General features: G+C 35.1%; 1 protein-coding gene across 3 annotated transcripts in view; it reads right to left on the bottom strand.

Annotated features, from left to right (window-relative positions):
- The window catches only part of LOC131425205 (serine-rich adhesin for platelets), a 97,282-nt gene extending 77,434 nt beyond the window's left edge, over nucleotides 1-19,848 (bottom strand). The window contains exons 1-3 of one of the 3 annotated variants that reach the window (XM_058586883.1): nucleotides 19,756-19,815; nucleotides 10,705-10,790; nucleotides 10,292-10,559 (exon numbers count right to left, since the gene is read on the bottom strand). In XM_058586883.1, coding sequence (XP_058442866.1) covers nucleotides 10,292-10,297 — 6 coding nt within the window. In that variant the 5' untranslated portion in view covers nucleotides 10,298-10,559; nucleotides 10,705-10,790; nucleotides 19,756-19,815. Of the gene's footprint in view, nucleotides 1-10,291; nucleotides 10,560-10,704; nucleotides 10,791-19,755 lie in introns of all 3 variants that reach the window. The other 2 variants (XM_058586882.1, XM_058586884.1) reach the window with 2 other exon arrangements.
- Nucleotides 19,849-24,028: the final 4,180 nt, after the last annotated feature.

The following is a 24,028-nucleotide window of genomic DNA, read 5'->3' as shown; positions in this document are numbered from 1 at the left end:
TGGATCTTACTGACACTAAGAACCCTTCCAGGTCGGGGCTCGAACATACGACAACTGGCTTGTAAAACCAGCGTCATATGCATCAAACCGCCAACCCGGGATATCTCCTCCTAGTCCAACCTTTACCATGTCCTTTCAATCCTTCCCTCTTATATATTGGGAAAATGATGCTAAAAAAAATTGATGGCAAGGCACAAATCTCCAAATATCAAGGGGAACGTGCCATTTGAGCCAATTTGTTCTGATTCCTAATTCCTGAAGAATAGTCTCAGGCTTAACTTTGTTCGAGCATCAACAGACCAACGAATTGTAAAAGTTTTTATACATTATTTAGAGCAGAACTCTATTTTAATGTTAGAAAAATTTTGAAAAAGTCGGGACTGTGTGAGAAAACTAACTCTACATTTTGTGTAGTGATATCGATGATTGATGGTGAACGGCTTTACCGATTCCCTGGTTTTGTTTCCTGAAACATCGGAAGTAGCAGATTGAAAGTCTATTCGCACTATTCCGAGACAGCCGATCCGGGACTATCCGGGACGTTTTTTTGTCATCGGCGATGACTGAGCTGCCGGCGTGTGCATGGATTGGAATGCCGATGAGGAAAAAAAACGTCCCGGATAGTCCCGGATCGCCTGTCCCGTCATAGTGCGAATAGACTTTAAAAGGGATTATGGGGTATATTGGACGCCAAAGTTTGAAATTTATGCTCCAATTTCGTCGAATTAGACTAAAAATGATGATAGAAAATGGATATTCATTTGTCAACCAATTAAAACCAGATTATTCAGATGGAATCGAACAGCATTGTTCACTGCAAAACTAACGGTTGAAAATTTGAAATAGTACTTTGCTACTCAAGCTAACATTCAAAAAGGTACCTTTCAAAACTAATACTAATACTAATACTAATAAAAAGTTAAAATGAGGAGTTTGCGCCATTAAGGATTCAAATCGAGAATAAAATATTTGAATATTCTCAGATCTTTGTCTAGAATCACACAACTCATCTGTTTATGTACGCTTCATAATACCTGCAGATAAAGTGCATCGCTGCTCCAAAATTGTTTGTTCGAACTGGAAAAAATCGAGGTGCATAATCGTTTGCTGTCAGCATTGATGCCACTGGTGATCGTGGTCAGTGTTTTCGTTACCCTCACAGGGTCGAAAGCTGTTACTAGGTTTGTAAGAATATTCAAGACTTTATTACTAGGAGAATGGATCGGGTAACCAGGATTGTATATTTTTTATCATTAGATAAATTGGATATAAGATATATATTACAAAGTATTTAAATGAATAAGACGGGTCATTATTGAGCAATTCGTCGGTCTGAGAAATTGAGCTTGTATTTATGTTTCATTTGTATTTGTATTTCATTTGTATTCCTCATAACGCTAGCAAAATAAAAGGTCGAAAAATCAATACGTCGTTATCCAGAATAAGTGTGATTATTATCGGTATCGCCATACGTTGGAAATCAAGTGAATTTATCTTTAAACGAATGTCATTCCAATTAACAAAGTAATTACTTGGATGTGCTAAATGATGCGAATATCACGTGAGCAAATGTTTGTTGGAAGAAATTTTTTTTACACAAGAGTGATCTCTCAACTGTTTGTGATACTTATTGTAGATAAAATCAAGTTGTGATATGTGAGTGAATTAAAGTAGAAGTGACTTAAATCTGAACTGCTGATTTCTACGACCAAAGTGATCCTAGATCTTGGAACTTCTGTTTAGAGTTTTTGTTTCTCAGATGTTTTAAATGATTCTGATCAGTTTTATGGAAAGACAATAATAATGTTTGTCGGTGTACATGCGATCACAAAAAATATCGATTCCGTAAAGTTTAAATGAATCTCATTTCGATTGGAAAATCTAAATTTAGGGTAAAATTTATGCGGAAAATAATTTCAATAATGTCTAGTTTATAAATCAATAAGCGAATATTCATTTATCCTTTGGTTTTGGGTTAATATGTTAAACAAATTTGTACATTGATACAATCGTACATTTCGTCTCCGTATTATCATTAGAATACACTCACGTGTAGAGAATAATTTTTAAAATTGGTATTAAAATTCTCCTGTTGTCTTTTCCGATAGTATGAAGTGTTGGAGTGTAGTTGAAGTGCAAATGGATCAGTTCATAAATTTGTTTGAACTGAGGTTTGGAATTGAATCCATATTTGATGTAAGAACAATTAATTTGAGTAACACTGTATGATAAATCTAACGTTATAATTTATTACTGTGACAGGATTCTTCAAGCGCAAATGTCGAAGCTGAGCAAACACGTTGAAGTTGCTACTTGTCTAGATAAAAATATACCAATTCTAGCAAGAGCATCTAATGAAGTGCCTTCAAGTAATCCGTATGAAGGAGGAAGAGTCTTGAAGAATTCAGTGGAGATGCCAGTTCCACCACCGAAGCAACTGCTCGCGAACATAACGACAAATTCGCCCCATCGTTTACTAGACGCAGCTCTTGAACCGCCATAAAAAACGGAATTTGCTTTTCACCACACATGTTTAACATTACCAATTTACTTATTTATAATTTATTTTTTTTTATTATATAGTTGTTATCTTAAATAAGAAACCATCGCTGTCATCGTCAAGTAATTCAAACATTTCTACTATTTATTCAAGTAAGAACTTGTCTTTATTGGAAATCGTAACAGTTAACCATATTTTTTTTTAATTCTTAGGTCCAGATAAGTCAGTGGTAGCTTCTGATAAGTACAAAATTGGAGTTAATCAACCTACCAAGGCATATACACTCGAAGATTCAAACCAATAAAGCATCGACAAATTCGAAGATGTACTTAACATTATTCTGAAAAAATGGATTTTCCACATTTCAATACAACCTTCGTCAACTATTGTGCACAGAGTCTTGCAATCCATTTGATTTCAGCTCTGCTTCGTGTATTTGTGTAAGAAAATTTGATAAAATAATATCAACTATCTAATCACATTTTAAACATGAACAGGAATTATCGGGCACATACTCAGAGAGGGGGCCCTGGCCCCTCCCGAAATCGGAAATTATAGATCGGTTTTTACATTCTATTCACACATTTATTTCTTATGCATAGAAAACTTTATGGTTGAAGATTTTGAGTCTTTCAGAGGGAAAACGACGAAGGAAGCCAAACAAAAGTTATGATATCATGACTCTAGTGATCCTTTGGATTGCACCGTGAAATTGTGGTTACGAGAGTTTCGTAGAGACTCCACTATCGATGAAGCCCGCAGGGCCAGGTACTTCGATGTGCTTACAAAGGACAATGTCAAAACAACAGGAGATGGTTTTAAATGACTGGAAATAGAAGGTGCGCGAGCTAACAGATGCAGCAAGGATTAATACATAGCGCAATTACCATACTTTGAGTAAGATTCTGCAGATGAAAAAGATATCCGCTGGATGCCGCGGATCCATACTCAGGACTGAAAAGACGAACGCGAGCGCACTCCGGAAACGTGTTAGACCATGCTGCTGCAGATTCGGTTGGACTTTTTGTATACGTTTTTAACTGTTGACGAAACTTGGATCCATTATTACACGCCAAGAAATGTAATGATTATCCGACAATGAACTAAAGCCGGAATGAGTGTTTCGAGGCAGTCTAGGAGGCTCAATGGGCTCATAACGTCGGTCATATGGGATTGTCATGGCATACTTTTCATGAACTGCCTTGAAAAAGGAAAATTTAACCATCGACAGTGAATGTGTGTGCATTATTGGAGCGATTGCATAACGAAAAAATAGACAGTGTGCCTGTACATAAGAGCGACGCCATCATCAACGATTTAGGGTTCCAATTGCTTCCCCATTCACATTATTCATTCAATTTGGCTTCCTCGAACTATCACGACCACCTTGCGCTTATTTGTTCCAAACTATCAACAAATCGATGTGAGTTTCATTTTGGAGTTTTCGATCGCTACTTTGGGAATTTATTTTTGAATTTTCTGGGCCCCTCCCGAAACGAAATCCTGGGTACAGGCCTGGGAATTATCATGCAAAAATGTAGAAAACATTGACGTAACTGTAGTAACTCTGACCTCTTCCACTCTAGATGGTGAGAGCTCTCGCTTCACTCCATTTATGTTTAGGGATTACATCAAGCATTGGATAAGATACTATGGGAATTACCAATCATGGAAGCGATGCAGCTCGGCATTAATATTTTCGAATGAGGGAACGCAATTATAGAAACAAAATTGTCTACAAGCTTACATTAGTTACATTATAAAATTTATTTATTATTCATTTTGCAATCTCTACAATTTACCTATAATTTCCTTTGTGTCATAATAAAACATAGTTATGTACATAATACCATCAATTTTTCATCCAAAAACTGAACTGATCTCCATTTCGGTCGATTGCTCTCAAAAATTGAAATTTACAAAACCGTATATCGATATAACAGTTCGAATTGCCGATAAGACGGAAATAATCGTCCGAATTTTACGGAAAGACCTGGTCCTCAGTACCTTTCTTTCGAAAACACTGATGGTGTGCTGATCCTCTGCCAACATAGTCCAGGTCTCGTGACCATAGAGAACAACCGGTCAAATGAGCGGTTTGTAGATGGTCATTTTCGTGCGGTGGCGTACTTTTCTCGATCGAAGGGTTTTTCTGAGTCCAAAGTACGCACGATTCCCTGCCAATATACGTCTCTGAATTTCTCTGCTGGTGTCATTATCGGCGGTCACCAGTGAGCTCAAATACCCGAACTCTTCAACCACCTCGATATCGTCACCATCTATCAATATTCGTGGTGGGAGGTGTAGTGTTTCTTCTCTAGAGCCTCTTCCTCTCATGTATTCTGTTTTTGACGCATTTATGGCCAGTCCGATACGCCTAGCTTCAGCTTTCAGTCCGATGTAAGTTTCCGTCATCTTCTCAAGGTTATGTGTTACAATATCAATATCGTCAGCGAAGCCAAAAAGTTGTACGAACTTTCGGAAGATCGTGCCACTTGTGTCGATCCACGCTCTTTGAATCACACCTTCCAAGGCAATATTGAACAAGATGCAAGAGAGTCCATCACCTTGCCGTAGCCCTCTCCTAGATTCGAAGGGACTCGCGAGAGTGTCCCAGATACTCGGACTTAGAACATCACTCTATCCATCGTTGCTTTGACCAATCGCGTCAGTTTATTCGGGAAACCGCATTCGTGCATTATCTGCCATAGCTGTTCTCGTTTGGTTGTGTCGTATGCCGCTTTGAAGTCAATGAATAGGTGATGTGTGGGTACGTTGTATTCACGATACTTCTGGAGTACTTGTCTTATCGCGAATATGTGATCCGTGGTGGCGCGAGCTCCTGTAAATCCCGCTTGGTACGGCCCTACGAATTCCTTAGCTATTGGTGATAGATGACGTATGCACGAAATCGAATACCGCACGCTGTGTGCATCATTCGTGTGTGGCATTGTGTTCTCTTCTTTCGTACGAACCAGTGCGTATCGGTTTTAATTCTTCACTTCATATGACGGTTTGAAGGTTTTGACACTCAACGCCTGTTATTATGGAACCGAATGAAAATTAACAGTAGCTTTTGAAACAATGAGAGGCGTTTTTTATTGAAAAACACTGGTGGCGTGGGTTGCTCTGGTTTTGTTTTTTTTTTTTTTGAGCAGAAATGATAATGAAACACCGTCAGAAATATGCATTCCTGCTCGAAAGAACAAAATCAAAGCAACGGCATAAATCAAGAAATTTTCAATGTCGATTCCTCCATTGCTAAGAAATTGAATTGAGTTCCTCTTTCGGAGTTTTTCTTCACTACTTTCGGTGCTTCTGTAAGAGAAAACGGGGGCCAGTGGTGCCGAATTATGTTTATACATCTACCAACTAAGTTCTGCAAACTAGAAGCAACTAGCAGTCAATTCCATGAGATTTGCACCTGTTTTCGCCATCGCTTGTGAAAAAATACTCATGCAATTAAAAATTTTCCACTTATCGCGCAGTAGTTCCGAAACAAGAAGTCGGATCTGGGTCAAATTATAAAGAAAGTTTGAAGAAAACTTTAAGACCTTTCATTTCTATCTTAGTTCGTCAAAATCGATTAAACAATCTCCAAGAAAAAATTTTTCATTAATTTACCCATTTGCACCGTTACAGAGTAACGTAACTCCGAATCCGGGAGTCGGATTCAAATCATATTCAATAGCAGGCTATGGGACTACAATACATTCTATTTATACCGTAGTTCGTGAAAATCGGACCAGTCATCTCTGAGAAAAGTGAGTACATGTTTTTACCATTTTTTTGGCGCATATTACCTACTCGACAACAAGCTATGGAACCATTAGACCTTTCAATTGAATATAAGTTTGTGAGAATCGGTTCAGTCATCTCCGAGAAAAGTATGTGCATATTTTTGTTCCATACATACACACGTACACACACGCGTACACATATACTTTTGCTCAGTTTGTCGAGCAGAATCGAATGGTATATGACTGAATTGAAAAGTCGGTTTTCACAAAACAACAAGTCTTTACCTTACATTGTCATAGTTTCGTGTAATCTCCACCAATAACGAACGACAACCAATATCCATTTATCTACGGTTCCGATACAGATGACCAAAAAGTAGATACCAATTATCTCTCATGCGAAAATATCACTTTCATTTTATGTTTATTGAGCACCAAGTTGCCGCCAGTATCGCTTTTGGTGTCTTCAGCAGAATCTCACTAACAGCAGCGAGCAAATCTGTTACCAGCAAAACCAAAACAAACTTCGAATATGTGTTTTCCGTGTTACTTTTTTCACCCCAATGACGGCACTAACACAAGCAGCACCCGTAATAAGGCGCATCGCTAATATAAGGTGAATCCGGCTGACTCGTTTTCACATTAGAGACGTCTATATAGTCATATGCAGCCCCCATGTAATATCTACTCGGGTATTTCTTGGAGTCTAGTAAATCATCAGTACAAATCTTCTAAGGCATCGACAGGTCATGTAAGTTATTACGTACAGTTTCTGCACAATATGATGAAGTAGTATCTTGAAATAAGAAATTATTTTATCACTACCGTGACAAATGATGTATTTTGTATGCTTCTAGAAATTTTTGTGATAAGTTAGAATAAACTAACAGCTCCAAAATTCCATTTCCGATCGCAAGTAACGACAGAGATGAAATGGACTCATTAACCCTGAACCGTTATTGGGTGATAATAAAGCCGGCTCATCCCTACAAACATTTTAATTGTGTATGTATAAAAAATAATCCGCTCGGTATAAATCACAACAGATTCATTCGAGAGCTCTATTCGAAATCAGTTGACAATACTTCCCATAACGCTACTTTCTTCCGGTGACGCAGTCGGACAAGACCGAGAGAGGCAAAGCCGGTTGAGACATCAAACTTCTCCGACCATCGTTTGTATTACCTCATGCTTGTCGCATCGTGCCCAACCGGAATGGCTGGTTGCCGGTCGATTACGTTAACGCATGTCACGACCAGCTGAGCGCATCAAGTGTGTAGATAGGTTGGCACCCGTCGATGTCCACATACACACACACACATGTACCAGCACCTTTCTGGGCTGTGTAAACCCAAGAAGATCTGTTATGAGTGGATTTTAATGGAACGATGCACTGAGAGTGTGTGGATCCGGGATGGCGGAAGGCAAATCAATTCCTACCCTGGAAGGAACTTGTCCAAGAGATAAATGCGAATGCCAATTGACGAACTCGTTGGTACTGTTATGATGCTGTATGTATTAACGATTAGAGTTGCTATACATCGTTTGGTTATACTCAATAATGGTTAATATTGATTGTATTAGTTTCGCATAGTAGTCAACATCACATTTACACCTTCTAACCTTTTTCCGGTTCGTGTTATCGATCATAGACACATGTTCCTTATGTATCTATGATCGAAAAACCGGAAAAAGGTTAGAAGGTGTGAATGTGATGTTGACTACTATGCGAAAGTTTGGATTAAATATAGAGGGTTGTGTACAAGGCCGTCACTTATACCGTTATATCTCCGGAAAAGCAGCAACCGAACTTGATTCACATCCCAATAGAAGCTTTCAAAGAAGCCAAAGTTAGTTAAAATCAGGTCAGCAATCTCCGCGAAAACTGTGCACACAAAAACACACATTATCTAATATCGTCGAGCAGAGTCGAATGGTCTCCGTTCAAAGTAATTCTTCCCAGTAATGCTATTAGCTTTCTATAGAGAAAGGTAAAACATATTGTATCCGAGTGGATAGTAGAGTAGGAAAGTGTGAATGTGTATGCGTATACACATGTATGTATGGTTAGGATGAAATTCGTGTCTTTATGTATTTGTACGTTTCTGAGTATACATAAACGTACAAAAATATGTGTTCTGTATGTAGAAAAAACCACTTCCTAATCCAGCCTGTTGTGATAATAACTGTCTCTGGTCAATAAAGTTGTTTATAATGATTGTCATTTTATTCATGCAACTAATGTTTAACACAAAGTTTGGTAGATATGATAATTTCCAGATTAATTCTGCTGCTTCCCATTTTCGGTAACATTTTCGGATATGAAAATGTCAGCAATATTAATTTGAAACTAATCGTGATCCCTTTGCAGCTTTCAGACAATTTGGTAATTATTTCTAAAGAACCGGAGGTGTCTGCCATGATTTATTTACACCTTTTCCTTGGCCACGTTAGAGCTTCCAAAAATGACTTAATAATATCTCTCATCCAAACGGTTTGACGGATACGTCACTTATACGTATATATAGCCAATAATTTGAAAGTGATCTGTAACCAAAGCTTGTAGACGAGTTAGATGTTATCTAAATCTGTTGAGTTATCCCTAAGAAAATAGTGTGGCTTGTCGGTTATATCACTAATACGAATATATTATCAGAATCGGAAGTGATCTGTATAATTCATTTGAACTTCACACATGGGCTTTAAAATCGGTCGGTTTGGACCTTTGGATGTATAATTTAGAAAGGAACTATCAGACCACTAGGCGGTTTAGGTTTTATTGTGTAAAATCATTTTATGGTGATACTACAAGCTTTTAGATCGAAGATGGCATCGAAAGAAAAGCAAGCGCAAAAAGCAATTGTGTGCGGTCTCAATGAAAATACAAATCTGTCAGTATGAAAACTTGCAAAAAAGTTGGTTTTCAGATTGTTCTTAACTTAGTATCTTGTTGTTATAGTTGCTCGATTATTTTAATAGATATTTACTACCTATAATTCAACCAAGACTGTGTCACCTTTCTCAGGAAAAATGATTCTGGCATCACAACAAAAAATAGTTTCTACCACCGTCTTATGTTCGATTCCCAATGGAAGATCTCTTAGTACTGAAATTATACTTTTCTCTAGAAATCGAATGAGGAATTGCAAAAATACCTGTCACTCACGCTTTATGCAGTGTGGATTTGAGTTTGCCATAAAAAATCGTTGCAAAGGATTCAGAAAAAAATGCTTGAATCACTATCCGTGTCTTAAATCCTACACATATAAAAACACATACTGATACACACAGTTCAGATATTTACAACAATATTTACAGCACATGTACAGAAACGCAAACACAGTAGTATGAACACATTTATATTCACACACATTTTGTGATCGAGGCGAACTGATTCAAATACTAGATTACATTCGTCTATTCGGGTTTCAGTTATAAAGCGGGTTTTGACAGATATTTTCTTTTTATATGAACGTGCTAAAAATTATATTTCCCAGATTATAACAATTAATTTAATATGGACTACAAACTACATGTGTTCAAATGAAACAAGCTATTCATAGACCTCTAACAAACGTAAAATAAGATTGGGCGAAACTGAACACGAACTTCAATTAACACCTAACCTAATAATCAGTTCCAAAACAAAAGTAAATATATGGATGCATCCGTCAATCTGCGTTACTTTCGAGGCATTTGACTATTGCAAAATAAATGCTCTCATGAACCAAATTTCAATTTGCAACAGTTCGATGTTGTCGCCATAATGCTGTTATTATCTGTTTCTTTTTCACTAGCTGAGAGCAGAAGCATGTTTGACTTCCAAAGCATTATACGATTCAATGGCGAACGCCGATCAGCAATGAGAGCTAATTGGAAAAGTGCACGTTACACCAACAATTTATTCATTTGGTTCACATAAGTTTCGATAATTGTAGTATACCAATTACACCGTTTCAAATTGAGTAATGTAATGCGTCATTTGTGAAGCGCCTCGTAAATTGTGCATGCAACGAAAATGAAAATTTACGCAGATAAATTCCAATCTTACCTTCATTATTATCCTGAATCTCTGACTTCGAATCAGTTCTTTAGTTACGATTCAAAATCAACGAAGAAAATCTCCGCTTCCCAGGGCGGGCGTACGAATACAGGATACCACTTGAATTGATTTATCACCGTGAGACAACTAGATTGCAGCACACTTTTCCCGGTAAACACTTTCAATGTAACTATTTCCCAGATTAATCAATAATGCACTTTGACGATCAGAAACGATTTTATTTTATATTCTTCAATGCTGTTACTTTCCTGAAACACTTCAAACAGTTATCTATAATTAGTTTTTAGATATGAACTATGAAAAGTAGGAATACGTTGCTTTTAAGAAATCTTTATGAAAGAATGCCTTCTTCTTATTTTCACTCATATTCAGCTGTCATTATTTAATAAACTCCAATATACCACTTCCTGGAGGTCGTGTCGCGATGTTGATGTTTTACAGTCCAATTTTCTGATCTATCACAATTTGGAAAGAAATATGTACCAAACTGAAAAACAAGTCCAAATGTTTGCATATCATAATTAGTGTTCGCCATTATGTTATCGATTATGTCTATTCACATTTCTTCCGGATTATTTGAATGGCGGCATCCGTGACCACTGGTGTGTTTCCATCCATCATCACCACCTTCTTTTTTTCTGCTGGAGAGGGAGAAAACCCTTCGACTGAGTGTTTTAGCGGTATTGCATTGTTTCGCAATGAGCTGACTGCATTCCACCATTCGGTGCTTTGTTAAAATCATGCATTACATAACAATAGTTTTCATTTTAATCGATATGTGTGTAAAAATGACGTAAAATGCGTCTATATGATTGTTCTTAGCATTTTATATGGTTGAAATAATATCTGGTTTCAATTCTAATATATTCAAAGTCTTCTAACAATCTTCTTTTATCTTCGTTCTTGTTGTGTGAAGTTACATTTCTTCACACGGTTTTATGGTACAGCTGTTCGCTATAATGCTAGTTAGTTTCATCTACCAATCAGATAATATTTAAGTAAATTATCATTGTCCATCTTCAATTTTGAGAAAGTTCATTTCAAAACACTCGCCAGAAATTATGATTACATTCTACACATTCAAGAATAGATTTAAAAAATTTTCCTCTTGTTTTTACATCTTTATATTCTATATGCCGTTTTAATTCCATTGTTGACATTTGCTGTGGAATCTTATTACATATATCATTACACGATGAATGGATTTCCGTAATAACTGCGTAAAAAATAACCCTATGACATTTAACATTGCAGTTTTGATTGTTTCTTAATTCAAGTAAAAAGATCTTTTGAAAAATTTCACTTGAAATTATTTCGATCCAACGCAATATGAAAAAGTTTGAACCATTTTGCAAGATTCAAGACTATGCAGAAAAAAGAACAGTTAAATTCCATTAAACCAGCTCTTACAAAATACTTCCATAGTAAATAATAGAATTTAACGAGCGATTTGAAATTCACATGGCTTGAATTCTAATGAAATAAAAACCAAAAGAGAAATAGAAGCGACTGAGATTTGAACCGAGAAACATTTGATTTGAACATTCAACCGTTTGTCGACTGAGCCACCAAGGCACATGTTTTATTGAAAGGCAAATGACACATAGGGAAGAGTATTATGAAGTGCCTCTATTGGCCAAAATGGCCCCCTTCCGTTTTAAGCGTTCTAGACTTTTATAAACAAAATTTTTATCACTAACAGTATCGTTTCGTAAGGTCTTTCTGCTATGCAAGTTTGGCAGTAATCGTTTGCTGAAAAATATTAAAAAAAACTGAAAATATCATTTGGCAGCTTTTCGATGTAAATTTTTGCTTCGACTAAATAAGCATTTTATCCACCGTTTCATTGATGTACGTTTTTTATCGTCTATTTATACCCGCTTTTAACCTAATCATGATTATTGATGTACTATTTTTTTATAATAGTCATCATTTGAGGCAAAATGTCTCTTATTGTGTGGCATACCACTGATTCGTTGTGAGGCACATTATTCAGCTGCTGGGGCATTATGTCCAAGGCAAGTGAAAAAACTGAGAATGTGATGGTTTTAGAAAAAATGTTCAATCATCACTAATACCGGAAGTATTGAAAGTTATGTTCCTCTGTATTGCAATGAAAGGCTCATTTTCTCGGGGAATTCTCTTAGAATTATCTCAATGTTTTCATAAGAGTATATTATTACTCTTTCCCCTACAAGTTTATACAGTTTCATTAGTTAGTAAATTGATTGCAAACCAACACAATATTGACATGTTAATTCAATGTTTGAAAATGTATATTACATCGAATGGAAAATTGTGTCTAATACAGATTTAAGTCAATATAGTAATTCAGTTACACAGAAAGAAATTTTGAATTTTACAGGTGACATAATTCTACAAACTTGCTGTTGTCAATCTTTTTCAGATTTTTTTTATTCCATTCGTTTTAAAGCCATGTAATTTCCAAATCACACAATTTTTCATGTTCTTGAATATAAATTTGTGTAAAATATGACGCTCCATTTATGTGCATCTGATAAGATGTAAATTCACAAGCATTTTTCAAACTGTGTACAATTAGTTTTCAAGCATTATGATTCTGTGATTTCAAAACAACCAGATATTTCCACATCTGTTTCTAAATGAAATTTAAGATCGTTCGGAAATCAAATATGAATTTTTAAATATAACTTTACTTTCGTGACTGTTATTTTTCTGATTTTCGACATAAATCTGTATATACACAGCAAAATATTGAACAACTTAAAGATGACATGTATGCGATGATGACTCTAAAGCGACAGTCATCATCAAATTTGAATATTTTTTATAATTTCCTTAAATTTAATGTCATGCATTTTCACACCAAACAATATTACATGTTCTTGGATGTAAGTTTGCGTAAACAGGAACGATTTATTTATGTGCATCTTATAGAATGTAAAATCACAAGATTTTTCTGAAGTGTGAACTATTCATTCAACAAGTAAATATGAGCTTCTGTATCTCGATCGATAGACGGATGCTCTTTGTGATCTAATGATTCACGGTTGAAATCCCAGTCGGTATCAATCCTTTTCGTATTATATTTCTTTGATTTCATTAGGATCGCTCGTAAAATTCTATTGTATATGCTGGACGCTTGTCACAGCAGATTCAATTGAATTTTACTGGTTTCTTCCTAACTATGCAGCAACAGGCATGAATCTTACGTTGCATCAACTGTAAAAAAGGCCTTTCTGTTTCAAACAGACTTCGCAGCCGATTCTTAGTGTACAGAATCATTGCATGATTAGTACTATGGATCCTACTGACACTAAGAATCCTTCCAGGTCGGGGCTCGAACATACGACAACATGCATCAACTGTAACAATGCGTAATTTTTTAAGGTCAAATATAACGGTTTTAAAATGCGTAAATTTACACATTTTTTCTACATCAACATCTTTATTTCGATATTCTCAGATGGTTTCCAGCAGAATTCAGAATTATTTGGAATTTAGAATCTTTTTTAACATTCTTAGTTCAATCAACGATTGCTAATGTGTAGTTATCTTAATCATTGATCCTATAGGTCATATTGTTGGATAGCGATACTACACCACACTATTTTTAGGATTGATGACTTGATATTACATCAATAAGCATTTAAATTATACGATTTGTTGAGCAAAAAAAGGTGTACTAATTGTACCCCTTATAAATGCCATAATCCAACACAGCAATTTCAGAAAATAACAACAAAAAAATAAAAATCAAGATAAACTTTATCGGGTTTGGATAAAACTCTGCACACAACTTTAGTATGACAAACTGTTTGTTTTGCACGGCGTGAGAGTCCATTTCGACTCAAGGCTAATTTTTCAGAAAGACGTGTTTTTGCTTCGTTGTGACTAGATAACTGGCAATTGCACAGAAAATGTGTCTAAGAAAAAATATATAGGAAAGTTGAATATTGTTCAGGGAACTAAATAATTAACACAAAAAAATATTATTTAAAAACTAATAAAACTCATGTTAAAAACAATATTCAACATTAATTTGATTAGTTCTTTTTTAAATAAGGGATGAATTCGAACGGGGTGTAAACAAGTGGTGTTGCGTTTTGCAGAATACCAAAATGATTCCAGAAACAGTATTGTAGGTGAAGCAAGCAAACAACTGATTCTTGGAAATATGAAAAAATAGTGGTATTGTACATGTATATACATATCAATCATTTAAATTTCAAGCAATCAGTCATGAGTAATTTTATATTTTATCTAAAATAACTGTTCTTGTATGCCTATCACGCAAAACAACACCGAGTTTTTTGAATTTCATGTCTAAATATAACAACATCTAGAAGCTAGGTCACTATCTGTAGAATCATATTCTGGTTTCTAAATGACTATTTTATCAACAAAAAATTAAAGTTTTACAAATGTCTCAAAATTGTTTATGCTACTTTTTTGATTTTTGTTTTCGATATAAATATAATCTTCGTTTTCAAAAAAAAAAATTGAATTTAAGTCGAACGTGGGTTTTACTATCAGGTTTGATACAAAATGTTTGCAAAAATAATTGAAGGCGTTATTTTTAAATATTATTTTTTCTGTTAGTTTTCAAATTTTTGGAAAATTGCTGTACTGTTTTCCGAAGTGTAATTTTTTTTAATAAGCTCAATCGGTTTTCTTCATCTTCTCTGATATTTTATTTAGTACAATTAACAGTTATCGAGTTACAACGATTTGAAAAAGTGCATCTAAAAATAAGTTCGCCCTTTTGAAAAAAAAGGCGGGTGGGTAATGTCAGAGACATAACTGGATGTCGTGAATACGAAAACAACTGACATGTTCCTTAACACTTCCGAATATCAATTAGTTGATCAATTGTATGAATTATGCAAGCATTCCCCTTTGCACATTTTTCGCAAAAACAAAGAAGGCTTCACTTTATTTTGAGAGGCTTGTTTCTACCTGATTTCGTTTGTAGCTTTTTCACTAATGGGCGGTCCTAACGGCTATAAAAATAGCCTCATACAGAATTTTTATGTCGATATCATATCATTTCGGATTTGCATAATTTATTGAAAGAAACTATCAATATGCTGTAGGGATTCGTTTCCAGCATTCAGAAGAGTCAAATTGCGTAATTCTCTACGACATTAAACTCTGGGACATTTTTCGCAAAAAAGGCTTCACTTAATCTCGATTACTGTGAATTTCACACAGCGAAAAGTGCACAAATCTAAGCAAACTGTTCTCGATTTGCAGTAAACTGAGGATGTTTCCCTACGATTTGCAAACAACAAATCCTAATAGTTCTTTAGAAAACTTTTAGAGCCATTAGAACGGCTGATTTTGTGCAATGCTCTCCACCGTTGTTTTTTTTCCAATGCTAATGACTGGCAGCTGTGACGTAATCGCTCTTGTCGAAAGCGAAACTAGCTGTGCAGGCGACACAAAACACATCTGCTCGCAGTGGCGATAGAATCCAAACTGATTGAATTTTTGTTAAGAGATTTCCTAACGACTATAAAAATAGGCGGTCCTAACGGCTATAAAAATAGGCGCATACAGAATTTTAATGTCGATTATTTCATTTCGGATTTGCATAATTTATTGAAAGAGACTATCAATATGTTGTAGGGATTCGTTTCTAGCATTCACAAGGACCAAATTGAGGAACTCACTGCGATATTCACCACTTTTCGGAACATTTTTCCCGGACGATTTGTTGTACAGCAGCAGATATTTTGTTCTCTTCCTTAGAACGCGTTCTGATTGGCTGGTGTTGACGTGGATCAAATGAGACAGGTTTTTCAATAGTGTACTATTGAAATACTTCAATGCTGTTGATATACACGTTTAAATTGAAAAATTTCGATTCTATTGGTAGTTAGATTATATAAATCCTTTCACAGATCACTGAGCTATGAGCTTTAAAAATACGAGAAAGGCAAACGCGCCTTATGAATTATCCTCTTTGATACTCGTTTATACCAAACATTTCAGAAAAGTTTAATTTTGAATTATTTGAGACTATGTCACAAAACTGAAAATTTTATCATAATATTGTGATCATATTTCCGATGGCATGTCGCAAGAATTATGTTGATTCATTAGATACAACAATAGATATTCACGATCTAAAACTTATCACTCTCTCAGCGGGTAAATTTTGAAAAGGCACCCCATAGTAAAGTAAGTCGTATTCACGACAAAATAGTCTGGATTCGAATTGGTTTCTCCATCCGTGCAAAACAAATAACTTGCCGCACTAAAGACGTGTTCGAAATTTTATTCAAATTGGAGTATGTGAAATCTAATGACTTGTAACTCGATTCGGGAATTGCTCAACAGATACAGATTAACAGTCATCGTAAGCTAAGCACTTCGGTTTGGCAGACAGATGACGCCACTAATTAAAAACCATCTAACGTTCAATAAAGACCTGCTTTCTAATGTCATCTGTTAAAATTTCATGATATTTGGATTTTTAGTGTGTTAGTTATTATGCTTCCAGTAAAGCAATAATTAGAAACATCAGAGAGAAAAAATCGCGTGTTGATTAAACACTCTTTTTACTATGCAATCAAATAAATGGCTCAACTAGCATTAACCGGAATGGGTTGTTGTTCCGAAAATCGTCTCAAAATTCCATTCCATCGTTATGGAAAATCTAAAAATTAGGTTGGGTGCCGCATGTTTCCACAGCTCATTGAAAGTGCCATGTTCCAAGTCGATTGTTACAACTGGCTATATGAATTTAATTTCGAATTACTTCCACCATATTCGCCAGATTCAGCCCTCCGCGACTATTTTCTTCTCTCAGATTTCAAAAGAGAAGCTTTCCGAAAAAAGATTTTCATCGAATGATGAAGTCAACTCTGAAACTTCAGCGCTTTTGATGCAAGGAGAAATTATGTTATAAAAGTGATGTGAAATTGTTGGAACGCCGTTAGACCAATTGTACTGCTCTTGAAAAAGCAAAGCCTTGGTATTACATTGCTTTTGTGGATTCTGGCCATCTATTTCAACACACTTGGCAGCCAATTCATAGTGTACAGAACCATTGCATGGCCGGTGCGGGCCCGGTGCTGCTGCTCGTCAATGACGTTGATGAACAAAATCGAAATTTGAAAAGAGAGCGTCAAACCATGGACTTTTAGTCCGACACCTGAACCAAGCACTTAATAACTGAAGTTGGGACAACTGTACGATATTGCGTTCAGAAAGAAACTTTTTACGGTGTTGCGAGATAGGTGAAAATCAAATACATGTAAACATCGATTGAATAGAAGGCATATACCAGAAAAAGGTGTCTTGTGTCTAGATGCAGTCTCTGTAATAATTTAGAACAAACTATTCGAGATTGTAACAGATCTATCGTGAAAGTAGCACTGGAGAATTCTCGGTGAGCGGTTAACAGATTGATAAATTTTTGGCGTTGCTTGATGGACAGTAAGGATCCCTCCAAAAAATTTATTTATGCTGAATTATTTATGCTTATTTATGCGATGTATTGGATGTCGAGTTGATAACAAGGAAGCCCGGATGACGGAAGCATATTCAAGAATAACATGAACCAATGTGCACCATAGTGTCATTATTTAATTTATGTTATTTAATTAATTTTTTTGTGAAACAAAAAATTAAAATCAATTAAATAATTTAGGTTTGTATCCACCAAAACAAGTCCTTAACGGTTGGTTCTCGCTCGAGCACGGTTTGGAAAAAAAATCTTAACAACGGATGTGCGTTGGGGAGTCAACGAAATTAGGGATGATTCTTATGCGTTCAAACTTCGAAAAAAACATGTGATTTTACATCATATAAGATGCACATAACTGAAGAGTCGCAATTCATGCTAATTTACATGCAAGAACATGTATTATTTTTGTTTATTTGAAAATACTATGATATGAATTTCATTGAAATAAAATAATCATTGGATCACAAAGTACATATGAGCCACATATGCACATATCTACTTGGCTGATAAATAGTGCATATAAATAAATACAGTCGAACCTTCTAACCAAATGCAAATTACAGTCAGAATCAATAAAATTCATTCTATTCCAAGATTAAGAAATGGAATTTTCCCGTCACTTGACAAATTAGGTCTTCATATATTGCATCGTTTGTGGGATTAGGTCACCTGCAGAGAAGATATCCAACTCTTTCTCCCAGAATATGGTTTCTTCAGATTTGTCATAAGTCATTGAACAATTTCAAATCTTAGACTAATGGTAATTTTAGGTATTACAATGAATGTTTCACGTTCAAGTTATTCAAATACAATAACTACTTTGGACTACTCCCGAGTGTACACGAAAAGGTGCAGCTGTACTATCTCCAACATCATTCAAATTCAAATACGAATGCAATCACTTCAAAACAGAACCAATGAATCCAAATCTGTTGAGTTTGATAATAGTTATTGGATGATTAGTTTTATCAAAAGTAGTAGATAAGTATGTGGACTTTAAAATTGCAACAAACATCACTCGCACATATATATTTTTCTAAAGTTAAAGTTTTTTAAATCAAATTATAGAGTCAAATTACCATTAACGCAGAATTTAGTCAACCAAATCTGTGACGTATGTTTTGATATAAACTGCAGTTGCAGTTGCAGTCTGAAAAAGCACATAAAATTGGAGTTCTATATGATGAATTTCACAATTTTGTTTAAACGTGTATAAAACAAATGCATCACAGCCATACTTAGTTTTACTCTTCATATTATCTCCGTAATCCGTTCCAAATGATGTATTTTACACTTGATTTGGTAGACAAATAGCAAATAGAGAATTAAACTGTTTAGATCGTAATAATTTCGCAACAAACTTGCCACTTTCGCCAGCAGCAGAAAAAAAGACTTTATTGCATCTAATAATGCATTCGATCTACTAGACAAGCGAAACAATTGCCCAAATTACAACAATCATAGTGTCCGTTCGAAAAAAAAGTGTTACGCAACAAACTGCATTTCTAATACATTCGATTCAGTCACACTGTCATAATAACCGGCAAAATTCGAGAAAATAGGTAGCACACTTTTGTTTCGACCCACAAGAAATTGAAAGCTCAATAAAAATCTCTCGACGAACATCACAAATCACCTCACCGCGAATAGCCGCGCGTACTGTTCGCCGTCGAAAGATTAAATAATTTTAAATGCAAGCTATGGGAAATAAGCACATTTCTCTTTCTGCTTGAAACCCCTCAACCGGACCATGACAGCAGCCGATGCCGTGAGTTATCAACAACGGTAAAAGACAACAACGCCACTCCGCACCGCGATCAGTTCGAAAGAGAAAGAGGGAAGCGCTACGATGAATTTTTCTGCACTTCGCCACCGTGTCCCCGTGGCCGATTCTTCGCACCACGCGCTGATTCAAGTTTATGATGGTAATGGATGGAACCACGCGTGACTCCTCGGACTCGGTAACCAGCTCAAATTCACTAAGTACACAAACCGTCACTCTGGCGTGGCATTCACGAGACTACTTTTTCAACGGCACTCCGTACGCGACGACTGGTCGAATGAAAATGAAAGTGGTCCCGTCGTCTGGCGGGTCTTTGGGCGGCCCCAACATCGCTGGTAATTTGTTCATGTATGGCAGCTATAGTTTTTTGTTGTTGTTGTTGTTGTTATTTTTTACAAACGCAAGCTTCTCCTACCAACGGTAATGCAGTAATTGACGTTTTGGAAGGATCGCGTGGAATTGACGAGGTGAACAGCACCAACCTGTCAGTGATCGTTCATCAACAACCACCCAGTGAGATCTACTCAGAAGGAATAAAACTGTCATCTGGTCCACAATTCGCGACAAGTCACTGCCTAACCATTTGTTAGTATAAAAATACTTTTTATAGATATTTGAAAAAAAGATTAACTCGATTAAATCATTTATCAGAAGGTTATAAGTAGTTCTTTTCGGTCCTGGACAACATTGTAGTGGAACCGAGCTGGAAATTGTAAATCTTGTTTTAATTCACCTACTAGTGTAATAATGCCAGTCTCGAAATATTGTGGGGTTTTTCAAAATACTCTGGAGTCTTTTCTATGTGGGGGATACGCATGTCATAAAAACCGCATCTCCTATCCTAGCTATCCCCAAAAAAAAAATCGAGTCTATATTTATGTTACATACACACCACCATACATACACTGGAAGTATTGAGCATCCCACAATTCCGGAGGGAGAGAGATGAGGAGCTTAAAGTGTTTTAGCTGTTATGGCCTATCGGTCTCACACTCTAGCTCAAAATGCACGATAAATTGACAACTACTGGAGTATGTTGACTGGGTAAGTGTACAAAGCTTTTCATCTTGTAGAAAATCAGATAAACGCACAGTAATTTTGTGATTTCGGAAAATGGAAGCTCCTCTCCCCCTAGAAAAAGGGTGACAACGAGATGCAATACAAAAAAAAAATTAATCTAAAAACTCTGCTAAATCGGCCACGTGAAGCTTGTACGCAAATAGGCCTGAATAAAATATCTTTTAAATAAAAAAAGGCAATAATGTAATTATATATAGTGCGGTTCCACCGAAAATCATATTTATTTTTTGTAAATTCAATCTTTCGATTTCGATACTTTTGAATAGTTTTTCTGTACAAAAAAAATCCTTGAAAATTTACGATTTTCGAAATACTTGGTTTGATTGTTTTTGTGTCCTCTTTTTGGAAATTATTGTAACTGCGTGGATAAATGTTTTACTGTTCAAAAAAAGAGTTAAGTTTCAATTTATTTGAAGAACCAAACTAGAGAATTAAACATACCTAAAAAGTTTTTCTGATTAATTTTACTTTTCGACATGACGGGCAACTGATGAAATTTATTACACTGTAGGTCAAGATGGAGCTATATTGGGTAAAAAACTTGTTCACTTTAAAATTGTGGGTGACTTTGTGAGAACGCAAATTGGAGATATAAACGTTTTACTGCAGTTTTGTCGTGGATACGACTTACTTTACTATGGGGTGCCTTTTCAAAATTTACCCTCTGAGAGAGTGATAAGTTTTTGATCGTGTTGTATCTAACGAATCAACATAATTTTTGCTACATGCCATCGGAAATATGATCACAATTTTATGATAAAATATTCAGTTTTGTGACATAATCTCAAATAATTCAAAATTAATCTTTTCTGAAATGTTTGGTATAAACGAGTATCAAAGAGGATAATTCATAAGGCGCGTTTGCCTTTCTCGTATTTTTAAAGCTCAGCTCAGTGATTTGTGAGTTTTCTAAAGAACTATAAGGATTTCTTGCTCGCAAATCGAAGGTAAATACCCTCAGTTTAGTGCAAACTTAGAACTGTTTGATTAGATTTGTGCACTTTTCGCTGTGTGAAATTCACAGTAATCGAGATCAAGTGAAGCCTTCTTTATTTTTGCGAAAAATGTAGAAAAGGGGAATGCTTGCATAATTCATACAATTAATCAACTAATTGATATTCCGAAGTGTTAAGGAACATGTCAGTTGTTTTCGTATTCACGACATCCAGTTATGTCTCTAACATTACCCACCTGCTTTTTTTCCAACTTTACTACATTATTTATTTAAAATTTGTGTTCATTTAGATTTTGTTTTTGTATTCATTTAGAACTTTTTCTGAGTTTTTAAAAATGAAATGCTTATATAGCGGAAAGAATTTTAAACTAGGATATCGTACATTGCAAAGAGTTGCATTTGCCGTTTCGCCGAAAGTGTCATTTCGCCGAATAGTACAATCGTTTTGAATTGATAAAAACATAAATAACAATGAAATATGATAGTGTTTACCAGGGCTGGAAAAATCACCAAAAATCAAAAATCACCAGTGATCGACGATCACTGCTGATCTTACGATCACTGATCTTGAACTTTAAAAAATCACTACTGATTTGATCACTACTGATCCTAGCCTAAAGAAAAATCGTCGTTACATAATCGCACTCATCTGATCCTTATGAGATTTGATTTCGTGTAAGATCATGATTATGGAATTAGGAAATCAGAGAAGATTTTAATTCCAAAAAATCACTACTGATGCGATCAGAAATGATTTGAGCAGAAAATCGTTTTTGATGAGGATCAGCAAAAATTGTACAAAGGGGTGAGCAAATGATACAATTGTATAAATTTTGCATAATGCAGGTGATATGCGTGCGAGTGTTCAAATCGGTGAAAATTTTCTGTTTTGTAGCTTTTGGGAATCTAATGATGGGTGAAAGAGCGTGTCAATGGGGCTTCAAAATCAATAAGTTTTGATGTTTCGAATGCGTGGAGGTGTTCAAATCGGAGAAAATTTTCTATTTTGTCGCTTTTGGGAATCTAATGATGGGTGAAAGAGCGTGTCAATGGGGCTTCAAAATCAATAAGTTTTGATGTTTCGAATGCGTGGAGGTGTTCAAATCGGAGAAATTTTTCTATTTTGTCGCTTTTGGGAATCTAATGATGGGTGAAAGAGCGTGTCAATGGGGCTTCAAAATCAATCAATTTTGATGTTTCGAATGCGTGGAGGTGTTCAAATCGGAAAAAATTTTCTGTTTTGTCGCTTTTGGGAATCTAATGATGGGTGAAAGAGCGTGTCAATGGGGTTTGAAAATCAATCAATTTTGATGTTTCGAATGCGTGGAGGTGTTCAAATCGGTGAAAATTTTCTGTTTTGTCGCTTTTGGGAATTTAATGATGGGTGAAAGAGCGTGTCAATGGGGCTTCAAAATCAATAAGTTTTGATGTTTCGAATGCGTGGAGGTGTTCAAATCGGAGAAAATTTTCTATTTTGTCGCTTTTGGGAATCTAATGATGGGTGAAAGAGCGTGTCAATGGGGCTTCAAAATCAATAAGTTTTGATGTTTCGAATGCGTGGAGGTGTTCAAATCGGAGAAAATTTTCTGTTTTGTCGCTTTTGTGAATCTAATGATGGGCGAAAGAGCGTGTCAATGGGGCTTCAAAATCAATAAGTTTTGATGCTTCGAATGCGTGGAGGTGTTCAAATCAAATCAAAATCAAATCAAAATCAAATCAAAATCAAATCAAAATCAAATCAAAATCAAATCAAAATCAAATCAAAATCAAATCAAAATCAAATCAAAATCAAATCAAAATCAAATCAAAATCAAATCAAAATCAAATCAAAATCAAATCAAAATCAAATCAAAATCAAATCAAAATCAAATCAAAATCAAATCAAAATCAAATCAAAATCAAATCAAAATCAAATCAAAATCAAATCAAAATCAAATCAAAATCAAATCAAAATCAAATCAAAATCAAATCAAAATCAAATCAAAATCAAATCAAAATCAAATCAAAATCAAATCAAAATCAAATCAAAATCAAATCAAAATCAAATCAAAATCAAATCAAAATCAAATCAAAATCAAATCAAAATCAAATCAAAATCAAATCAAAATCAAATCAAAATCAAATCAAAATCAAATCAAAATCAAATCAAAATCAAATCAAAATCAAATCAAAATCAAATCAAAATCAAATCAAAATCAAATCAAAATCAAATCAAAATCAAATCAAAATCAAATCAAAATCAAATCAAAATCAAATCAAAATCAAATCAAAATCAAATCAAAATCAAATCAAAATCAAATCAAAATCAAATCAAAATCAAATCAAAATCAAATCAAAATCAAATCAAAATCAAATCAAAATCAAATCAAAATCAAATCAAAATCAAATCAAAATCAAATCAAAATCAAATCAAAATCAAATCAAAATCAAATCAAAATCAAATCAAAA

The sequence above is a fragment of the Malaya genurostris genome, chromosome 1 (assembly GCF_030247185.1).
Source record: "Malaya genurostris strain Urasoe2022 chromosome 1, Malgen_1.1, whole genome shotgun sequence".
Classification (NCBI taxonomy): Eukaryota; Metazoa; Arthropoda; class Insecta; order Diptera; family Culicidae; genus Malaya; species Malaya genurostris.
The sequence above is the reverse complement of the archived record's forward strand: the minus strand, read 5'-3'. Positions and strand labels throughout refer to the sequence as shown.